Source organism: Ipomoea nil, unplaced genomic scaffold, assembly GCF_001879475.1.
Source record: "Ipomoea nil cultivar Tokyo-kokei standard unplaced genomic scaffold, Asagao_1.1 scaffold1576, whole genome shotgun sequence".
Classification (NCBI taxonomy): domain Eukaryota; kingdom Viridiplantae; phylum Streptophyta; class Magnoliopsida; order Solanales; family Convolvulaceae; genus Ipomoea; species Ipomoea nil.
In genome coordinates, this window is record NW_017618004.1 from 5,039,638 (window position 1) to 5,059,983 (window position 20,346).

At 36.0% G+C, this 20,346-nt stretch overlaps 3 protein-coding genes across 4 annotated transcripts; 2 read left to right on the forward strand and 1 right to left on the reverse strand.

The window, feature by feature from the left end:
- Positions 1–8,651: 8,651 nt before the first annotated feature.
- Positions 8,652–11,321, reverse strand: LOC109190242 (probable polygalacturonase). Its single transcript, XM_019340705.1, has 4 exons — positions 10,642–11,321; positions 9,970–10,339; positions 9,709–9,862; positions 8,652–9,433 (listed from the first exon to the last, which is right to left on the reverse strand). The coding sequence occupies exons 1-4, from the start codon at positions 11,065–11,067 to the stop codon at positions 8,908–8,910; spliced, it is 1,476 nt and encodes a 491-aa protein (XP_019196250.1). The 5' UTR covers positions 11,068–11,321; the 3' UTR covers positions 8,652–8,907.
- A 1,739-nt stretch (positions 11,322–13,060) lies between these two features.
- On the forward strand, positions 13,061–16,085 carry LOC109190270 (pollen receptor-like kinase 3). The gene is made up of 3 exons (XM_019340746.1): positions 13,061–13,898; positions 14,248–14,899; positions 15,191–16,085. Exons 1-3 carry the CDS (start codon positions 13,233–13,235, stop codon positions 15,802–15,804), a joined length of 1,932 nt encoding a protein of 643 aa, XP_019196291.1. The 5' UTR covers positions 13,061–13,232; the 3' UTR covers positions 15,805–16,085.
- Positions 16,086–16,716: 631 nt separating this feature from the next.
- LOC109190214 (ubiquinone biosynthesis protein COQ9, mitochondrial-like) lies at positions 16,717–19,863 on the forward strand. 2 transcript variants are annotated; one of them, XM_019340664.1, is made up of 6 exons: positions 16,717–17,106; positions 17,526–17,633; positions 18,116–18,277; positions 18,421–18,592; positions 19,152–19,225; positions 19,361–19,863. In XM_019340664.1, exons 1-6 carry the CDS (start codon positions 16,768–16,770, stop codon positions 19,439–19,441), a joined length of 936 nt encoding a protein of 311 aa, XP_019196209.1. In that variant the 5' UTR covers positions 16,717–16,767; the 3' UTR covers positions 19,442–19,863. The 2 variants fall into 2 exon arrangements, with proteins under 2 accessions (XP_019196209.1, XP_019196210.1); XM_019340665.1 differs by having other exon boundaries at positions 17,014–17,106; positions 17,498–17,633.
- Positions 19,864–20,346: the final 483 nt, after the last annotated feature.

The following is a 20,346-nucleotide window of genomic DNA, read 5'->3' on the forward strand; positions in this document are numbered from 1 at the left end:
GTAACTAAATAACAAAAGAGTCAATTTCCCCAATTTTATATCAAAACTATATCAACCTGTCAATAATAATAATAATAAGCTCGTAAGTTTTAACAAAGATTTGGAAATAATTTCATAGTTGTCAAGACAATCTTTTTTTTTTTTTTTTTTTTTTTTTTTTTTTTGTTTGTGTGTGTGTGTGTGTATAATATACCGAATCGGATTTTTCATAAACATTACACATTTCACCATAATCATAATTATTGTAATTTTCGTTATAAGTAACTTTTCAGTTCATAATATTACATTTTGTATTAAAATATTATATTTTTCATAAACAAATATCAGTGTCATAAGAACCAACATGGTTGCCGTGGTGGTTCAGCACCTCGTTCTTTAAGCATGAGGTTGAGGGTTCAATTCCTATCCGTGTGAATGGAGCAAAATAATCAATTTAGGATCGGCGAAGGGATATCTTTAGGTAACAAAAAAAAAAAAAAAATCATAGTGTCATAACTATTACCATACATTTCCTCCCATAAATAACAATCAATCAATTTATTCATGATTTGTATTACACTTATTCTTATAAGTAACGATTCAACCCATTACATTTTGATTTAAAAGTATTATATTTTTCTTCAAAAGTATTACACTTTTTTCTTATAAGCAACTGTTCAACCTCTAAATATTACATTTTTTATTTTGAATAGTATGTAGGTGGTTAAGCATAATAGTGTATAGTGTTTGGAAGCTAGTTCAAAAGAATAAATGTGATTCATATTATAAGAACAAAAATAAAGGAAATGACAAACAAATTGTAATGAAAGATCAAATAACGATTAACAATCAATAATAAAACTAATGACTCTATTCTTATAGTGACAACACCTTGTTCATGTACCCCTTGCATAATTTGGCCACAACTATACAAGAGTCAATACAAAACATCAGGCTCACAACTAGATTATTCATCAAGTCATTACACTAGCTCATAGTTCAATTCGATCACATAGCATCAATCACAAAAGATACTTAATTATTCCAATCCCTAATTGAATCTAGCTATTCATCTTAGGAATGTAAATGAAAGCATCAACTGATTAATTAAAATGAAACTATTACACTTCCCATTATAAGTAATAAATAATTTATCATTGATTAGTGTTACATTTTTTTGCATAAAGTATTACATTTTCATATTGATTTGACTCATCTCACATATAAAAATCTGTGAAGTGGTCTCAAATAAAACTTTTTTTTTTTTGTATGACATTAATATTTCTAACACTATGAACTACTTGAATCACGTCTACAAATCGAGTTTGATTCTTACTCATACGTAAATCGTCATATATTAAAATTTGATAATGAATCTTTTACTATATATGATAAACTCATAACATAACACATCTTTTAAAATGTACTAACTTTACAAATTAACCATCCACTAGACTAAGCAATTACAAGACTTGAAATTAGTTTAATAGGGCTCTTCAAAATTTCATTATTTTTTCGTTTCATTTCTACAGCCTAACAAAAATTTAAAAAATTATTACTAGACATAGATTCCTTAACCAGGTAGTGAAGTAGGGTACTAAACTTTTGTTGTTTGGTCCTAATGTTAAGGTATTTCGGTGACACGTTTTTATTGATTTGGTATTAAATAATTAAGGAAAGAGAGGTTAGCTCACCGAAAGCTCTCTCCGAATCATAACATGCATTAATTAAGGTTCAATGTCCCTAACCATTAAAACTAATGTAATAAATATTATGTTACAAATTCATCTCTAAACGAAAGTATCTCATTGATTTTCTTGATTTGAATCGTGTTTAACTATAAACAATTTAAGTCAGTTTACATTATTTTAATAATTTATTAGCTAAAATTATATTACAAAATTTACTTAGTGTACACCCTCAAATACTATACAATTAACCTAATCGTATAAATCTCTTTCTCTCTCTCACACACACACACACAAACACAAAAACTTGTTTATATGAGAAAAATTAAAAACTAATCTTAACCGTTTATTTGAAAAGATTTAATGAATTATATGCACTTTGAGAAAAAAGTATGGTTGTGTTTTGATAATTTTCTCCAACGTTGTTAAAAGTACAATTTTTAACAGTATAGAGTGCATTTTTAAATAAATTCTAAAACTTAAACCTTAAATCATAAATACTAAACCCAAATGGGGGGTGCTTGGTTCACGGAATGTGATATTACCTTAGGGAATATTAGATTGCAGAGTATATTAGATTACTGGGAATGTTAGATTTTTTTGTCTGGTTTAATATTGAGGTATGTAATATACATATGTTTGGTTAAAGAGTTTTTTGTTTTATGTTATGATAATTCTTTTACTTGAATACCGTAAACCTAATTTTATGTATTTTAATAAATTTCAAAATTAAAATAAATAAATAAATAAGGCAACGGTGAAATATAGAAGTAAATAATTTAAAATTAATTAACTAAGAACTTGAACAATAATTAACTAAGGTAATAGATTAAAATAACAAAATTAGTAATAAAACAAGAAAATGTGCGAATACCTAAATAAAAGGAGAGTATCTCACATTCCCTTGCAATAACTAAAAATCTTATTTGGAGGCTATGTTACATTCCCGAGAGAAATTACATAACTTAAACCAAACATGAAAATCTTATATTACCAAACAAATATAACATTGGTTATCTTATATAACTTAAACCAAACGGCGCCTAAGTGCACCCTAAGAAACCATAAGTGCATTGCACTATCAAATCGATTAAAATACATAATATAATGTTGAAAAGTGCACCGTTTAATGTTAAAAATACATTTTTAAACTTTGATAAAATTAGCCAAAATTACTGTAAAATTTTTCTTTCATTGCTTTAATATCGTTTTGATTTGACTAAATAAACAATTAAAATTAACCCCTGCTTGGATATGAACCTGTGAACTCCTATACATCGTTGAGATTTGAGATTAGACAGCCGAAATTTGAGAAGTGGTGTAGTGGTGCATTTGGTGTAGCTGTGCAATGGTGCAATGATGTATATTTATCATGTCAAAATTATGATAAACCACGAGCAAGATCAGCGGTACACAATGATACATATATTAACAAAGGTTCTCATTTGGACCTAATTATATATATATATATATATATATATATATATATATATATATATATATATATATATATATATATATGCGGAGTACAAAATGTTTTCCTCGAAATATATAGCACCTACCCATCTAATGTTACATGCTGAACTTTCCAAGTATAAGAAAAATATAAAAATATTGCCAGCATTCCACTATGGACTTGCCAATAAAAAAAAAAAATAATGCATGTGTTTCGTCTTTCATAATTTCAACTACGCATGCTCTACAAATGTTTCCTAGAAATTGTTCAAACAGCGACCCATCACCAACATTTACATTAACAAAAATTCTACAATTGTTTGTCGGGCAGTCGTGCGTGCTTCTTTTGGACTTCATTTCTTATTATTTTTCCACACTTTTAACGTAACATAATATTGTTGCGCTATTCTACCTCACATCATTTTTTCTTTCATTTCCCCATATTCTCTTCTCCGTTTTTGACTTTTTCTGCATTTTGTCTATGCTATTACCAGCTTGTTTGTTGAATTGCCAACAAACACCACAACACACAAATTATATATATATATATATATATATATATATATATATATATATATATATATATATATATATATATATATATATATATATATATATATATATATTGGTTCATGTGAGAACAGGTCTTCCCGTGCGGTCAGGGCGGCATACACAATTAGGTATGCATAAATGCACCATACAATGTTTGAGAATACACCAAAATGAAATGCCAAAAAATGCACCACACACAAAAAATACACCACATATAATGATGTATTTTCGAACACTGTGTGATGCATTTATGCATACCTAATGGTGTATGCCGCACTGACCGCACGGGAAGACCTGTTCTCACAGGAACCTAACCATATATATATATATATATATATATATATATATATATATATATAGGGAAGGGTTCAAGTGCGGGTATAGCTTCCCGTGCGGTTGACGCAACTTAAGCATTAAAATGGCGCACCTTAAGTACACAAACCACGCATCTAAAGTTTAAAAATGGCGCACCTTAATCACACAAACAAAGCACCTTAAGAACAAAAACCACTCACCTAATAAAGTTTTAAAATGGCACACCTTAAGTTTCAACAACTGACGCACCTTAAGCATACAAATCATGCACCTTAAGAAGGAAAATCACGCACCTAACGCTTTAGTTGACGCACCTTAAGTTTCAACGACACTGATGCACCTTAAGCACACAAACCACGGACCTTAAGAAGAAAAATCATGCAACTTAAAGAAGGAAAACCATGCACCTAAGCAACCGCATAGGAACCATATATATATATATATATATATATATATATATATATATATATATATATATATATATATATAACAAATTTAGCTAATATATTTATATTTATATAATATAAAATAATAATTTTTTTTGAAAGCAAATATGAGACTTTTATTAATGCAATAACATCAAAAGAAAGTCAGGTGCAATAGCATCCGAAAACATAGAACCAGACTGAGTTGCGACTTTAGCGGTCAAAGTATGAGCTATAACATTAAGCTGTCTAGAAACTAAATGAAACGAGCAACCAAACAAAGTGGCCAGGTTGGCCTTGCACTCCTCAATAACGACTCCAACGTGCAATCTAGGTGTGTCTCCTGTATTGATGACGTAACGATGTAGGGCCGAGCCGTCCGTATGAAAAGCTACCGTTCCAACCGCCCGATCTCAAAATATATAATATAATTGAGATAAAATATTAAATTTTGTTACGATATTTGATCATAAAATATTTATTATTCTATTTTTTTTTTTACAAATATTAAGTAAATGTATTCAAGCAAAGCTTGAATAGCTCGATTCGATCGAGTCAAGTCTAGTTGAGTTTGAACTCAAAAAATTAGACTTCGATCAAGTTAAACCGATCACAATAAGTTTTGATTTTTCAAATCGAGTTGAGTTTAATATATAAAAGGCACTAGTATTGATTTCTATGGTAAAAAATATAAATTCTCATAACATTCTTTAGTAATAAATTATTTGTATCACGATTTCCAACTTATGAATTGTTTACCAACTAAAATTTGTAAATCATAAATTATTTTAAAAATTTATTGAGAATTTTCAACGAAAATAATTTGTTTACGATAATAAATAATATTAATAAAATAGACAATTAGTGGATCCTGGCAATGCTGTGTTCAAAGTTTGAAACGAGAAAAGCTCTTTGAACTGGTCAGTGCCGATTATTCCGACTTAAAAATGGAAGAAAAAGACTATGTTGCTGATGAGCAAGGACCGATTCTTTGATATTGAAACCTGCCAGCAAAGTTTGGTTTGTCGGGTCGGGTATACATACACGCACACTCTCACACACAACCCAAGATAAAGTAAGAATTAATTTCAGTCTAACATCAATAAAAATCAAACGAATCAGATCAGATTTAAGAAAAACGTGTTAGTATTTTTGTAAGAGCAAATACCAATTTTGGTCCCACGAGTATTAGCAAAATGACAGTTTTAGTCTACATGTTTCATTTCTATCAATTTTCATCCACGACTATTATTTTAGTACCAATTTTCGTCCAGAACTATTGTTTTAGTGTCAAAATTCATCACGCCGATCACCCCTTCATTTAAGACATTCCAAAATATGAAATTATTAAAGGTAGTTTCGTGCTTTTCAAATTAGGATCCATATTTGAGCATGGATAAAGGAATTTAAGCCTTAAGATTGATCTCAATTCGCAGTTTTCCTCCTAAAATTAAGGTATGATAAGGATGAGAACTGCAAATTGGGATCGATTTTAGGTTATAAATTCATTTATTTATGTTCAAATTGAAATCTTAAGTTGAAAAGGACGAAAATGCCCTTAAAATTTTTAGATTTTGGGATGTCTTAAATAGATGGGTGACCGACGTGATGAATTTTGGTACTAAAATAATAGTCGTGGATTAAAATTGTACTAAAACAATAGTCGTGGATGAAAATTGGTAGAAATTAAACATGTTGACCAAAACCGTCATTTTGCTAATACTCGTGGGACCAAAATTGGCATTTGCTCATTTTTGTAATTTCACCAACTTTATTTTGTAACTTGTAACACAATATATATTACATGAATACATTTAGTTGTTACAAAAGCGCATATTTAGTTTTACAAAGTAAATTTCTCGATAACATTTAAAAAGTCAATGAAAAACTAATAAATTTCAAACCTAAATCATAAATTCTAAATTAATAAATTTCAAACCTAAATCATAAATTCTAAACCCTAAGCAATAAAAAGTGAACTCCTAAACTAAAAAAGTCAATCATAGACTTCAAAAAAAAAAAAGTCAATCATAATATAAACTCAAAATCCAAACTCTAAATGCACTGCACTTTCACATTTTACAAAAGTGCAATATTTAATACTAAAACTGAAATTTGTAAAAAAAAAAAAAAAGATATGCATTTCTAATAAAAAAATGCGATAACGTTTTGCACAATGCAATTTTTAATACTAAAATTGCACTTTATAACAACTAAATATGTACTTTGTAACAACTAAAAATGTATTCCTGTGTTAAAAGTTGTGCAGTAAAATTACTGATAATTACGAAAATATCATCGCGTTTTATTTATTTTTTAAAATTTGATATGATCTGTTCAATTTTTCTAGATGCAAGGCTGAGATTGCTTCTTTTACACACTAGAGATCAAATGCAAAGGAGCTCTTAGGTAAAATATTGGGTGAAATCTTAGTTATTGATCTAGCCAAAATTAACAGTCCAGAATGATGAAAATTTTTTGAAAAAAACGCGGTGACATTAGGATAATTTAGTGCATAACTTAGAACTTAAAGTGCATAAGTTCGAAACTTAAGATGCATAAAATCAAAACTTAAGGTGTATCAGTTCAAAACTTAAGGTGCATCAATTCGAAACTTAAGGTGTATTAGTTCAAAATTTAAGGTGCATCAATTTGAAACTTAAGGTGCATCAATTTAAAACTTAGGGTGTATTAGTTCGAAACTTAAGCTGTATTAGTTTGAAACTTAAAATGCATCAATTCAAAATTTATTATACATAAGTTTGAAACTTAAGGTGCATCAGGTCAAAACTTAAGGTGCATCACTTTGAAACTTAATGTGCATCAGTTTGAAACTTAAGGTGTATCAGGTTGAAACTTAAGGTGCATCACTTCGAAACTTAAAGTGCATCACTTCGAAGCTTAAAGTGCATAACTTCGAAACTTTAAGTGCATGACTTTATACAATAAAATCTGTACACCATACTCTTTGGAAATACATCTAGCATCTTTCTTTCCAAAATGTAATGCTAATACAAGTTTGAATCTGCAGCAAGAGAGGAAGATGAGGAAGAAAACGACAATGGTGCGAGGAGATCATTTGCAGCCAGTTGCTAGGAAGCGTTTTTATTCAAAAAAAAAAAAATTACCTTTCATTTTGGGCAACAGTTGATCTAAATTAGATCAATAGCTCAGATCTCACCCCATTGTGAAATCATATGACAACTAACCTCCACATGAGTTCATGAGAGCCAAATCTCATCCATTAAAAAAATAGATCTATGGATGGGATTGATTGAGGAGATTAAAAACATGTGGGTGCATATTAGGCATTATAATGTGTGCATATTAAGCATATCCCTATGTTGCATACAACACATGTTTAATATGTATTCATCATAATGTTTAATATGCATACACGCGTTTTTAATCCTTTAATTAATATCATCTATAGATCTTTTTTTTAATGAATGAGATTGGTTCTCATGAACTCAAGGGGAGGTTGGTTCTCATAGGAACCTCGTGTGTGTGCGTGTGTGTGTGTGTATATATGGATGAGATCTACTGCAACGGAAGTCTCAGCGATGAGATATGCGCTGTTGATCAAATCTAGATCAACGGCTCAAATCAATGAAATTGTTTTTAAAAAAAAAAAGCGCGTCCTGGAAGGCAAAAACAAAGTGTAAAAATGATGCACCTTAAGTGTTATAAAAACACACATTAAGTGTTAGAATGACGCACCTTAAGTATTAAAGTGACGCACCTTAAGTGTTAAAATGACGCACCTTAAGTGTTACAAAGGCGCACTTAAGTAGTAAAACGAGGCACCCTGAGCACAAAAAATACACACCTTAAGTTTGAACAATACACAAAATGACGCATCTTGAACGTTGATTTTGGCAAGATCAATGGCTAACATTAAACCCTAATTTTCACCTAAGGCTTTCTTCGCACCTGATCCGTTATAGAGTTAATATGAGAACAATGCCTTACGTAAGAACATGTGAATTACTGCATGAGTGCACGCAATCTACTACATGAATGCACACAATCTACTCCTAGGCATGTCTAGATGACGATAGAGATTCTAGAGTAAATTATGTGTAATCATACGATTTTTATTTTCTTACGCAATTCAAAAGGAGTGGTTGAGTGGGTGGAACATGATTTTTTTACATGTTGTCAACCATCTCGATCAAGCTGTTCTAAAAAAAAAAAAAACAATAGGTAATTAGCATTTTCCTAAAAGATAATGCCATGAAGCCAAAACTCTTCTTCACATTTCATACAAGTGTATAGGTATATCTTGAATCTGCTAAGTGAATATTTGCAGTATATATACAGAACAGAGAAGAAAAAAAGAAAAGAAATCACAGTATAGAAAGACTGAGGAAGTGAGGATTGACAAACATTTAGCCCTCTCCATCCATACTGTCCCATATGCACATGAAAACATTTCAACCACTGGGAAAATTTCCCCAGAACAGAACATCAGAATCCACTGTTGTTTCAAATTAAAGGTCATAATCTATGTCTGAAAGATTATGAACATCTGAACGCTTGATCAACTCTCGTCGCTCATTGTACAGATCAAGGTGCTCACAGGGAGCAGGAAACACAGTCCCTATAACGCGGCCCTGAACATAAGAACACTGGAAAATGTGTTTCTTCTTGTACGTTATCCCAATCGACATGTCCTGGAAAGTCACATTCCTCACTGGAATGTCCTCGCTTCCATGGATACGCACAGGGACACGCACTCCCTCCCCGTGTATTGACATGTAGGTTATGTCCTTAAGAACGGGGACTGCTTTGGGGTCGAAGTCCTTGTCTGGATGTTCATTGTAATCTGTCTTGATCACTATCCCTACCCTCACGTTTTCGAGTGTCACATTGCGAAATGTTACTTGTTCAACATACCCCCCTCTCCCTGCTGCTGTCTTGATGCGAATAGCACGCCTCGAGCTCCATACGTGGAGGTTCTCCACGGTCACATTCGCCACCCCACCAGACATCTCACTTCCTATTGAAATGCCAGCACTGACAGACATAATAATGTAGTTTCTTAGGGTAAGTTTTAAGCACAAAATGATGATGGAATAGCTGTTAGTAATCTCGGGTGAAGGGCCAGTCCAGCACCAGATGGTTAGGGGATTGCTGGGTGGAGGCCAGAAGGGCGGGCCAAATCCAGCACTTGCCTCTTGAAAATGTGGCAGTATAAGGAAATAAAGTTGTGTCTTTACTGTAACACTACACTATAAGTAAAAAGGTATAAACTTTAAGCTAAATTGGAGAGGTTGCACAAGAGGGCTCACCTGACCATGGAACGAACCACAAGGTTTCGAATGAGTATGTTCTTGGAAGGGCGTCCATACGCTATACCATACTGATCCCACCCGCTCTTTATTGCGATGGCATCATCACCAACGCTTATGTAACAGTTTTCAATCAACACATCTTCACATGAATCTGTTTAGCCACAACAACACCTCACATATTATGAAACCAAATCCTTGCAAGCAATGACAGTAATTGGAGTGATCAAAAGAGCACATACAGATCGAGGAAACACTCACCGGGATCAATGCCATCAGTATTTGGAGCATCAAAAACGGGTGCCAGGACTGTAACATCTCTGATCGTGACGTTTTTGCAGTCGAATGGATGGAGGGTCCAAAAGGGAGAGTCACGTAACGTTACGTTGTAGATCAGAATGTCACTAGACCACATAATCTGTACAAGGGGTCCTCTAGTGTAGTTAAGAAGTCTCTGCCTATACTTCTTCCACCATCCTTGACCCTGCCCATCTATGGTGCCATTATGACCTGTAATTACAACATCTTTGAGATTTTGGCCATGGATTAGACTTCCATAGCGTGGTCCAAGGTGTTCCCTCCCATGTCCATATGAAGGCAATGGAGGCATCAGAGGCCAGTACTTCTCATCCTGTTAAATACAAAACATAATATGAGTATGGAGATATTCCAAATATATTATGGCAATTCGAAATTGCCATACACCAACTAGAAGTTTGGAATTAAAACGGTATGGCTAGCTCAGTTGATTCTTGAATGACAGATTGTGAGTAGAACGAATCAAGCCCGGAAACCCCACAAATCATGTCAGGTCGAGGTGTGGGCTATGGGGTGAGGAATTTCGCCTTTTGTGGGCAAGAAGCTATTGATTTAGTTGAGCAAAAAAGCTTAAATCTTTGGCAATGAAATTTATTGAAATGAATGAATACTCACATCAATGCCAAGAATCACAGCACCCTCAGCGAGGAAGAGAGTGATATGGCTGGTGAGATTAAACGGAGCCGTGAGCCATAACCCAGGAGGCACATTGAGCTGCCCACCACCCTTCTTGCCGAGTTTGGAGATAGCCATAACAGCCCTCTCAAACGCCGCCGTATTCACAGTAACCCCATCCCCGACCCCTCCAAATTCCGTCAAATTAAACGCCACGGGCCGGAGCCTAGGCAGTTCCCTAGCCGGAAAAGCCCGCCGGCCGGCAGACAAGAGTCCATCAGCGCAATCCCTCTGCCACAGAAACACAGAGCAGAAGGCGGCGACCCAAAGCACCGTCAGAAGAGTCTTGTGGGTGGAGAAGAAGGTGGGGATGATGCAGCGGTGATTACGCCAGGAATGCGACGCCGCCGTCTGTGTCTCCGCCATTGTTCTGTAACAGAAATGGGTCTTAGTTGAGAGTAAAGTTGTAATCTTTGATCACTATAATAACGCAACAGCGTAAAGAAATGGAGTTGGGTAGGTGTAACAGATGAAGACTCGTTCTGGGAACTTGAGGATCTTTGGCGATGGATGGTGAACTGTAGTGATCAGAATGAGGAGTGGTTGGGACGACAGTGACAGGGGAAGAGAGAAGACGAAGAGTACATTTAAAGGAAGAAGAAAGACACAGAAAGAGAAGTTAACTGTAAATGGATGATTGATCCATGATTCCATGCTAAGAAAACATCCATTACACCTAACACAAAATCAATTTGACCACATAGGCAGCTCAGTTAATCACATGGATAAAGTTTTGAAACAATTATTCGGGATCGAATCTCACCAGTAATAATGTAGAGCAATCTCTCTAAGTGAGCAGACTCCCAGATATTTTGTTGGGCCGAGATGTGGGGCCCTTGGGTTGGAAAACGTATTGATTGCATACTAGGTAGAATCAGATGATAAATCAATAAAATGAGATGAGATTATTTAGTAAATTTCAGTTAAAAGGTAATTTTAGATTTATTGATATATTGAGAACATAACATTTTCATTGCATTCATTAGGAAGTTTGCATAGCAACATCCAAGATTCTTTTTATGGCGAAGTGGGTACTAATGGGTTAGATGGTCACAATCAGTGTTGAGGTTGAGCTTTCTTAATTCTTAGTGGATTTTTATTTGTATTTTTTAGTATCTGACAAATCTGCCGCAGGTCAAATGAGGTTAGGTGGCACCAGTTTGAGGCATGATAATGAGTGAACATGCAGAAGTAGACATTAATATAAAGGTCAAATAATGATTGGGAAGTTGATGAGGAGAAGAAGAAGAATAAAAATCTGCAAATTGGTATCCTCATTCATCCATGTTTAAGATTATAATATGTGTAGTAGTGTTCTGGTAAGATGATGTTGAAGTTGAACCATTACATTCCCAGAATCCCAGTTTCCCCACTAAGCATATATAATCTCAGTAGTTGTTACCACTAAAAAAGATTGAATTGTTGTTTAGATGTTAACCCCTTTGCTCTCATTGGGGCATTTCTAAAATGTTTGATCAAGAACACCACATTGAGATCATGAGATTTTGTTCTTTGGTTTAATTTATGCTTCACAACATTTTCGCAAAAGATGAGTTCTTTTAAAGGTGTTATTGTATATACATGAGTTCAAACTCTTGATATCATATTTAACTGATTCAAAAATAATTTCTCTTAAAAGGTGCTATTGTATACACATGAGTTCAAACACCTGACATCATAGCGACTTAAAAAATGATTACATTTGTAGGCAATGAATGAGATTATTATGTTTAGTTGGAGAAATTGCATCTTTAATTATTTAATATTAGTCCTTTTAACTTTTAATTAAGTATGATTATTATATTTTGTGAAAATGGTCAAATAGACCCCTAAACTTTATCTCAAAGGTCAATTAGGCTCTTAAACTTTAAAAAAGTGCAATTAAACTCTCAAACATGTCAAATTGGGTCAATGAAGCCCAAAAATCGGTAAATGACATGTTATTACATGTCATTTCAATTCAGGCGACGGATTCCGGCCACCGACGACAAATTCCGGCCGTCTTCTCCAGTAGAAAACGACCGGACGACCGAATTTTGTCGTCGGTGGCCGGAATTGAAATGACCTGTAATAACAGCTCATTTACCGGTTTTTGGGCTTCATTAACCCAATTTGACATGTTTAAAGATTTAATTGCACTTTTTAAAAGTTTAGCTGCCTAGACCCTTTTCTTTTATTTATTTTTTTTTTTAAAAGTATGATTATTACAATGTGATATGAACCGGCAAAGGAATTTCCAGTGACTTCAAAGGTAAATGTCCACCTCTCTTTTCTACCCAACCATTATCCTGAATTATTGTCAAATTTTCTGAGAAAATTTTCTGTCTGTCATTAGTAACTCCAATCACTAAATCTTTGTGAAATTAACACCCACCCACCATGAAACATCAATATCCCTACCCAAACCCAAATAAAACCAAACGTGTAAACGTTTCTCGATGGGAGGAGAATTTGATTCTTCTCTGATCTACAAACGAACAGCGGTCGTTTTCCTGTTCCGGGAGGCGTTTTAACGTTTTCCGGCAACATAAATGGCCGCTGTTCGTCGCATTCCGACGTTCCCCTTAATCTTCTTCTCATTCTGCCTCATTCTGCAATGCCTACCCCTTTCCATCTCCGTCGGAGACGACGTGGTTCTGATTGAGTTCAAGGAATCATTGCAGAACACCAAAGGCCTCGATGATACCTGGGTAAAAGGTAAAAGCCCCTGCGACAAGACCCGCCGATGGTTCGGCGTTCTATGCCACCGGAAAACGGTTACAGGGCTCCGTCTTTACAATATGGGCCTGGCCGGCGACATTGACGTTGATGCATTGTCGAATCTTCAAGGTCTTAGGATGATAGCCTTGGCGAATAACAGCTTTTCAGGGCCCATCCCTGATTTCGACAAGCTGAGGCATTTAAAGTCGCTTTTCATACAAGGGAACAGGTTTTCCGGGGAGATCTCTGCAGATTACTTCGCGAAGATGACTGGGTTGAGGAAACTTTGGCTTTCCCACAACGGGTTTTCTGGGAATATTCCTGCCTCGTTGGGGAAATTGCCACGCCTGGTTGAACTCCATTTGGAAGGGAATGGATTCTCCAGTGCTGTACCCCCTCTGGCGCAACGATCCTTGACGATTCTTGATTTGTCGGGGAATAAATTGCAGGGAGAAATCCCATCAGGCATGGCGAGATTCGGGGCAAAGGCATTCGAGGTAGGCCTGTTAATGAACCAAACGTAAACGAACCGAGGTTATTTCGTTTGTTAAGCATTAACGTTCATGAACAGTTAATAACTAAACACTGTTCTTGATCACAATTCATTCGTGAACAAGAAATAATCTACGTTGACGAACAAACGAGCTTATTTATGAACATTAATAATTGAACAAAAACTAGCTTGTTCACGAGCTCTTAACAAAGGAGTCTATAACTGTTCAGATTCTGTTCGTTTATGAACCGAGTTCTAAAATTTGTTCATTTACCTTAATAAATAAACACTTACCGAACATTAATACAGTAGTTTACCCAAAACTCTGTTCGCTAACGCTTCTAAATTTCCAGGGAAATCCTGAGCTGTGTGGGGAGCCGGTGGGGAGACAATGCAGAGAGGATTTAGGTAAAGACGGGGGTGGTGGCGCTGAAGCTCAAACACCTGAAAACGCCCAGCGCCATAGTTCAGGCATGAGATGGCTACTCTTATCCATAGTGGCAGGCCTTCTCTTGGTGGCAATCCTTTTCAACAAGAACCAGAACGAAGAGAACGTCAAAACCAGGAGAAAAGATAATCTTGACGAGGTTCTGGTGGTGCAGATTGCCAGCATGGCCAGGAGCGAATCCATTAATCATTCGTCCAGGAGAAGCACCTCCACCGAGGGATCATCATCACGAGGAGGGGATTTCGTCCTGGTGAACGAGGAAAGGGGAATGTTTGGGCTGTCAGAATTGATGATGGCGTCTGCTGAGGTCCTTGGCAATGGCGGGTTGGGATCAGCTTACAAGGCGGCGCTGCCGGTGATTGGACTGACGGTGGTGGTTAAGAGGCTGAAAGAGACCAATAAAATGAACAAAGATGCATTTGATGCAGAGATGAGAAAGATGGGGATGTTACGGCACCACAATATCTTGCCACTTTTGGCTTACCATTACAGAAAACAGGAAAAGTTGGTGGTTTCTGAATTTGGCCCCAAAGGCAGCCTGTTATACCTCTTGCATGGTGTGTGACAAGTTTACCATTACTTCAAAAACTATACCTGAAAGTATAACTTTATTTCTTTATAAGACCATTAAATTTTGAACACGCAGAATGTTGGACTTGGTCCTTCTCCATCCAACAATCTCCTTAGTCATCATTTACTGGACTGGTCCTTCATTGGTTTTCGTTCAACTCCCCCCCCCCCCCCCTCCGCCCTCCCTTATAAGACAACATAGTAAAAAAAAAAATTTAATCAATGGTGAGTTAGTCAATTCACAGACACATAAAACTTAAGAGGGGTTAATTTTGCAGGTGATCGCGGGACTGCTCACAATGATCTAAAGGCAGCCACACGCATAAAGATCATCAAGGGAGTTGCGAGTGGAATGGAGTATCTCCACACAGAATTTGCAACCTACAAGCTACCACACGGCAACCTTAAATCCAGCAACATTCTTCTCACACCAACCTACGAGCCACTTCTCACAGACTACGCCTTCCATCCGCTGGTGAGCGGCACGCCAACCCTGCAGTGCATGTTCGCTCTCAAGGCTCCGGAGGGCCACCAAATCTCGCACAAGAGCGACGTGTACTGCCTGGGGATCGTCATTCTTGAAGTGGTGACCGGGAAGTTCCCTTCCCAGTATCTGAGCAACCAGAAAGGCGGGACGGATGTGGTGCAGTGGGTACGCCAGGCGGTGGCGGACGGCAAAGAATCGGAAGTGATTGATCCGGAGATTGCTGGTGCCGGCGAGGATTCCGATGGGAAGATGGTGAAGCTTCTGCAGATTGGGGCGGCGTGCACGGAGAGTGATGTTGAGAAGCGGCTTAGCATGAAGGAAGCCATCAAGAGAATACGAGAGATCCAAGATGTTGAAGTTTTTCATGAATTGCCATTCCCAGATGAGATCAGAGAGGCGGAATGAGTTGAAGATTTAAGACCAAAAACGGAGTGCGACATAAGGGTTGAGACTTGAGAACCAAATTAAAGCCTGCTCACATCGAATTGAAGAAATTAAACATGCATGCATCCATGAAGCCATGAAGGATTTCTTAATCAAATTAAATTATCAAAGAAAGTAGATCAGTATTCTTTGTTGGCTACTTTGGTGTTGATTTTTTTACAATATTGTTGTGAGCTTTCAAATGTAAACAATTACAGGCTGATATATAAAAATCAAGTCTCCTCCAATTTGGGAGGGATCAATTCCCATATATATTTGCTATAATACTATAAACTCAATGGTCCAATAAGTGCCCTAACAATAGAAGTGTAGGTGGTGTTTGGTAAATAGCTGTTAGAGTTTAGCTGATTGGTTGGGTCAATGAATTGGACTAGTTAATAACATTAACCCATTGTAAAATGAAGTTTTTGATAAATTAATTATTAGCAAATTTACTGATAAACTAACTAAATTACCAAATAAGATCATAGCGACCAAGAACTTTGTGGTCCACTGGTATTTGGTTGCTCCCTAGGTTGGGGTATCCCTTCCTTTGTAATAAAAAAAAATCAGGTTATAGTGATTCAAAAGTTGAATTAAAAAGTTCTCAGGATTAATCCAGTCAAAATAATATTTAGGAGTGTAAACTTAATTAGCTTGATCAAAAAAGGGTGTTAAGTACAATTGTTAGTTGTTACTAGCTATAAAAAGAATTATTACAAGCTAATTAGCTTGTAGGAATGTATGATTTTTCGATTTTGTAATCAATATATGTCGAAAATGAAAATATAATATTTAAATATTTTCCCCCATAAAATCCTAGTGGAGATAGTTTCGTACACGTGGCGAACCAAGCTGTATTTACGTGGAGCCAAAACTTGTACAGATTGTATTATTATTGTAGTCGTAGTATACGAAATTGTTGGTCTAGTTAGCGAAACGAAGATGTATCGAACGGCTGTGAGACGGTTGTTTCCGGCGGTGCGCCGCTGCAACGCTCAGCTCAATATCTCTTCCAAGCGAGCCCTTGGTGAGACTCAATCGCCGCGATTTTTCAATTCAGTTGTTTCTGAGAACATTCCAAATCAGAGTTCTACCCATTCCCACTATGAATCGTCATCGTCATCAACCGCGTCTAATGCCTCATCAGCTAGGAACGACGATGAGACAGCTCGAGGTTATGAGAAGGACGGGAAATCGGGCTCCAGAACCAAAACATCAAGGCCTAAAGCTCACTACCAAGACGAGCAGGCTCGTGTTCTCAGCGCCTCTCTCCCTCATGTGGTCCGCATCTCTCTCTCTCTATCGACGTTTAATAATGTGGTTTAGTTGAAATGAATTGTTCGAATTGGAGGATTTAGTTTAGTATGAATTCATTGATGTCGGCTTATATCGTGTGTGATGCATTTATTTGTTGATTATTTATGTGTTTTTTTACATTTATCTAATTGTAGAACCGGATGATTATTTATCGAGTAAGTAATTATGGTGATCAGTAGATCACTGATTAATACTTGAGGAATACCAACTGCTGCCATAAAAACATGCTTAATTACAAATTGAAAGGTTTCTAAATCAAATGTGGGGGAAATATTGTTTTCATGTGTGTTTCCAAAGATGTGTGGTTCGTATCACGTGAATCCAACTTAAACCTTTTCCCATTTCACCTTAACAGAGTTGACATGGCTGATCTTCGAATGCAGATTAGATTGGGGTGGACTGAAGCAGCCATGATTGCAGGGGCAAGGGATGTTGGCGTTTCTCCATCAATTGTTGGATCTTTTGCTTCAAAAGAAGCTGCTCTAGTAGAGGTAAAGCCTCTATTTTTAATTCTTTAGGAACTGTTATAGGAGCTGGGGCAATCTCACTCTCAGGCATTTATAAGTCCATGAAATGAACAGCTTCTGAATGAAGCCTAGAATCAGCTCATTTTATATTGATACATATTTGTTCCTTTTTCCTTCTTTTTTGTCCTTGTGGAGTGGTGATGTTACTGTCTTCTATGCATGCAAACTAGAACAAGTCAAAGAAAAGTCAAAGCTAAACAGTTATGGCATCTGATAGTTCATTCCAAACTATATGTAACTAATTAAAAACAGTTTAGAAAGCTTAATGTTATGGTTTGTGCTTTCCTTTACTATATGGATGCATGAACTCATTGCCACTGGTTTGTAATTTGAACTCTCTACTTGATAGTGTTGCTCTCCTGGGAAATGTAGTATTTTTAGATAGATTATTGATTTACATGGTTTTGAGTCATTATTTATTTTTCTCATTATAATTTTCCTTGTAGTTTTTCATGGATGATTGTTTGGAAAGACTCATTGATATTATTGACGCAAGGGAGGATTTGAAAACCATGATACCCAGTGAGCGAGTTGCAACACTTATCAGACTTCGCTTAGAAATGCAGGCTCCTTACTTGTCAAAGTGGGCTCAAGCACTCAGCATACAGGTATCATCTTCTTGCATTACATTCCATTGCTTTGTTACAGGAGTTGAAGCCTTTTTTTGGTTTGTTTGTTGCTGGAAGGAAACCAAGGAGTATATATTGTACAGAAACTTATTAAATATCCTAGTGGCAACTGCATTTTGTAGGCACAACCATTGAATATACCAACAAGCTTTAGGCAGCGAGCAATGTTGATTGATGAGATCTGTCATGCTGCTGGTGATGAAGCTGATGATATTGATTGGTATGTGAAGCGCACAGTCCTGGGTGGAATGTACTCTACAACCGAGCTATATATGCTGACTGATCACTCACCAGGTTCTTTGACTTTTCTTCCCATGCACTTTGTGTCTGAATGTTTTTTGCACATTATCCATTCTTCACATGCCATCTCAGCCCTGAGATCAGTAAAAGCTTGTTTCATTGACCATGGCATGCTCAATCTGCAAAATAAAACCTAGTCTGAACCTAGAATGTGTCCTACCTGTTTCTTTGTCCATTTTTTAAAACAAAAAAGCCAAGGAAAAATATATGGTTTTGGTAAATATGCCTCCAAAAACATTCAATAATCTTTTTCCCTTATTGAGTTGGAAATTCAGAGGGATATCCCTCTTGATTGTTTAATACGGAGAAAAATTCATTGAACCTATTTACCTAAAAAGCATTTCATGCTCTTCCTTCATTTCTTTGTGCGCTGTGAGTGGATATATACATATTACAAGTCATAAAAACTGAAATGCACAGCCTATATAGATGGCCACCTATGCCCATAGAGTACCATCACCTGTTTGCATTTGCCAGTGCCCCTGATGCAGCCTAAGTTGGCTGTACTTGTTGGAAATTATACAGATCTTCATTATATATTTCCTATTTACAGATTTTCGTGATACTTGGAAATTCTTGGATGCCCGAATTAGAGATGCTTTTGACCTGAGGAAGACTGCTAATGAGGTGAGTATCTAGGCTTTGGTCACTTTTTTTTTTTTTGGTCTCAAACAAATCCTATTACATGGTTACCTAGAGCGTTGTTTAGAGGATTTTTCTCTTTGAAAGTTGGATGTTGAAAAGAGATTGCAACTTTTGCAGGCAAAAAATTTGGCAGAAGCAGTTGGTGCTGGAATGGGAGGCTCATTACAAGGACTTATGAAGAGTGTTTTTCGCGGTTGAAAATTTTTGGCAACTTCACTAAAAGGAATCTTGGATTGGACATTTTCCTCTTTAGAATAACAGTTTTACTCCTGTCGGGCCAAGGTGTAGGGGCCTTAGGCTTGAGAAAATTTTGCCTTTTGTGGGCAAGAATAACAGTTTTACGTTTCTTTTAGTCTCTCTCTCTCTCCTCCTCTTCCCTCATTTACAGTTGAATAAAGATATATTAATTATTAAACTGTTTACTAGCCAGTAGTGCACTTATTATGCAAATTGATGGTGCAACTGAATCCTGGCTGTGTACATATACATAATGCTTCTGATGGCTTTTGATAATTCCCTTTCCCTTTACAATAGGAGCTGTTATTGTTGAAAAGAAAATGTTATGGCTTGTGAATTCCTCTTCTGTTTTATAAAATGGGTACAGATTGTGATTTGGTCTACCTTGTTGTATGTTAGGGAAGAAACAGAAACTACCTGATCATATGGTCACTCAGAAATTGTATGATGTTTTGTCTTAGTGTGGGTAGGGCAAAGACCCATTGTTGTCTTTTGAGTTGAATCACTCATAATGCCAAAGGCTTACATACATTACTGCATGCTTCTAGCTCCTCTTGAAATCTGTTGTCTTGGCCCTGTTTTGTTCAAGCATTATTCATCATCCACTACTACAGAGTGTTATATAGTTTCATTATTTACCAACCTTCAAATATCAATGGAGAAAACAAATATTATGGTAAGTTAAACAATTGGCCAAATCAAACAACCCCTTATGAAAAAATATTACATCAACTTTCAAATTTTATTCTTTGGACCCAATTGTCTTGATGTGAATTGCCGTTGGGCTGTGCAAAAGTATACAATTTAGTGTTGAGTCTTGAAGTTATATTGATTCGTTCTCACCCGAAAACTCGGGTTATTTTAAC

What these genes read in the sequence shown, in the direction of transcription:
- LOC109190242 (XM_019340705.1), bottom strand. Translation starts at nt 11,067, where the DNA reads ATGGCGGAGACACAGACGGCGGCGTCGCATTCCTGGCGTAATCACCGC. An exon ending in CTGTGATTCTTGGCATTGAT is followed by an intron (nt 10,340 to 10,641) that starts GTGAGTATTCAT and finishes TGTATTTAACAG; the next exon opens with GATGAGAAGTACTGGCCTCT. An exon ending in GTGGTTCGTTCCATGGTCAG is followed by an intron (nt 9,434 to 9,708) that starts GTGAGCCCTCTT and finishes TATGTCTGTCAG; the next exon opens with TGCTGGCATTTCAATAGGAA.
- LOC109190214 (XM_019340664.1), top strand. Translation starts at nt 16,768, where the DNA reads ATGTATCGAACGGCTGTGAGACGGTTGTTTCCGGCGGTGCGCCGCTGC. An exon ending in GCTGACTGATCACTCACCAG is followed by an intron (nt 18,593 to 19,151) that starts GTTCTTTGACTT and finishes TCCTATTTACAG; the next exon opens with ATTTTCGTGATACTTGGAAA. An exon ending in TGAGGAAGACTGCTAATGAG is followed by an intron (nt 19,226 to 19,360) that starts GTGAGTATCTAG and finishes CAACTTTTGCAG; the next exon opens with GCAAAAAATTTGGCAGAAGC.
- LOC109190270 (XM_019340746.1), top strand. Translation starts at nt 13,233, where the DNA reads ATGGCCGCTGTTCGTCGCATTCCGACGTTCCCCTTAATCTTCTTCTCA. An exon ending in TCGGGGCAAAGGCATTCGAG is followed by an intron (nt 13,899 to 14,247) that starts GTAGGCCTGTTA and finishes CTAAATTTCCAG; the next exon opens with GGAAATCCTGAGCTGTGTGG. An exon ending in CCTGTTATACCTCTTGCATG is followed by an intron (nt 14,900 to 15,190) that starts GTGTGTGACAAG and finishes TTAATTTTGCAG; the next exon opens with GTGATCGCGGGACTGCTCAC.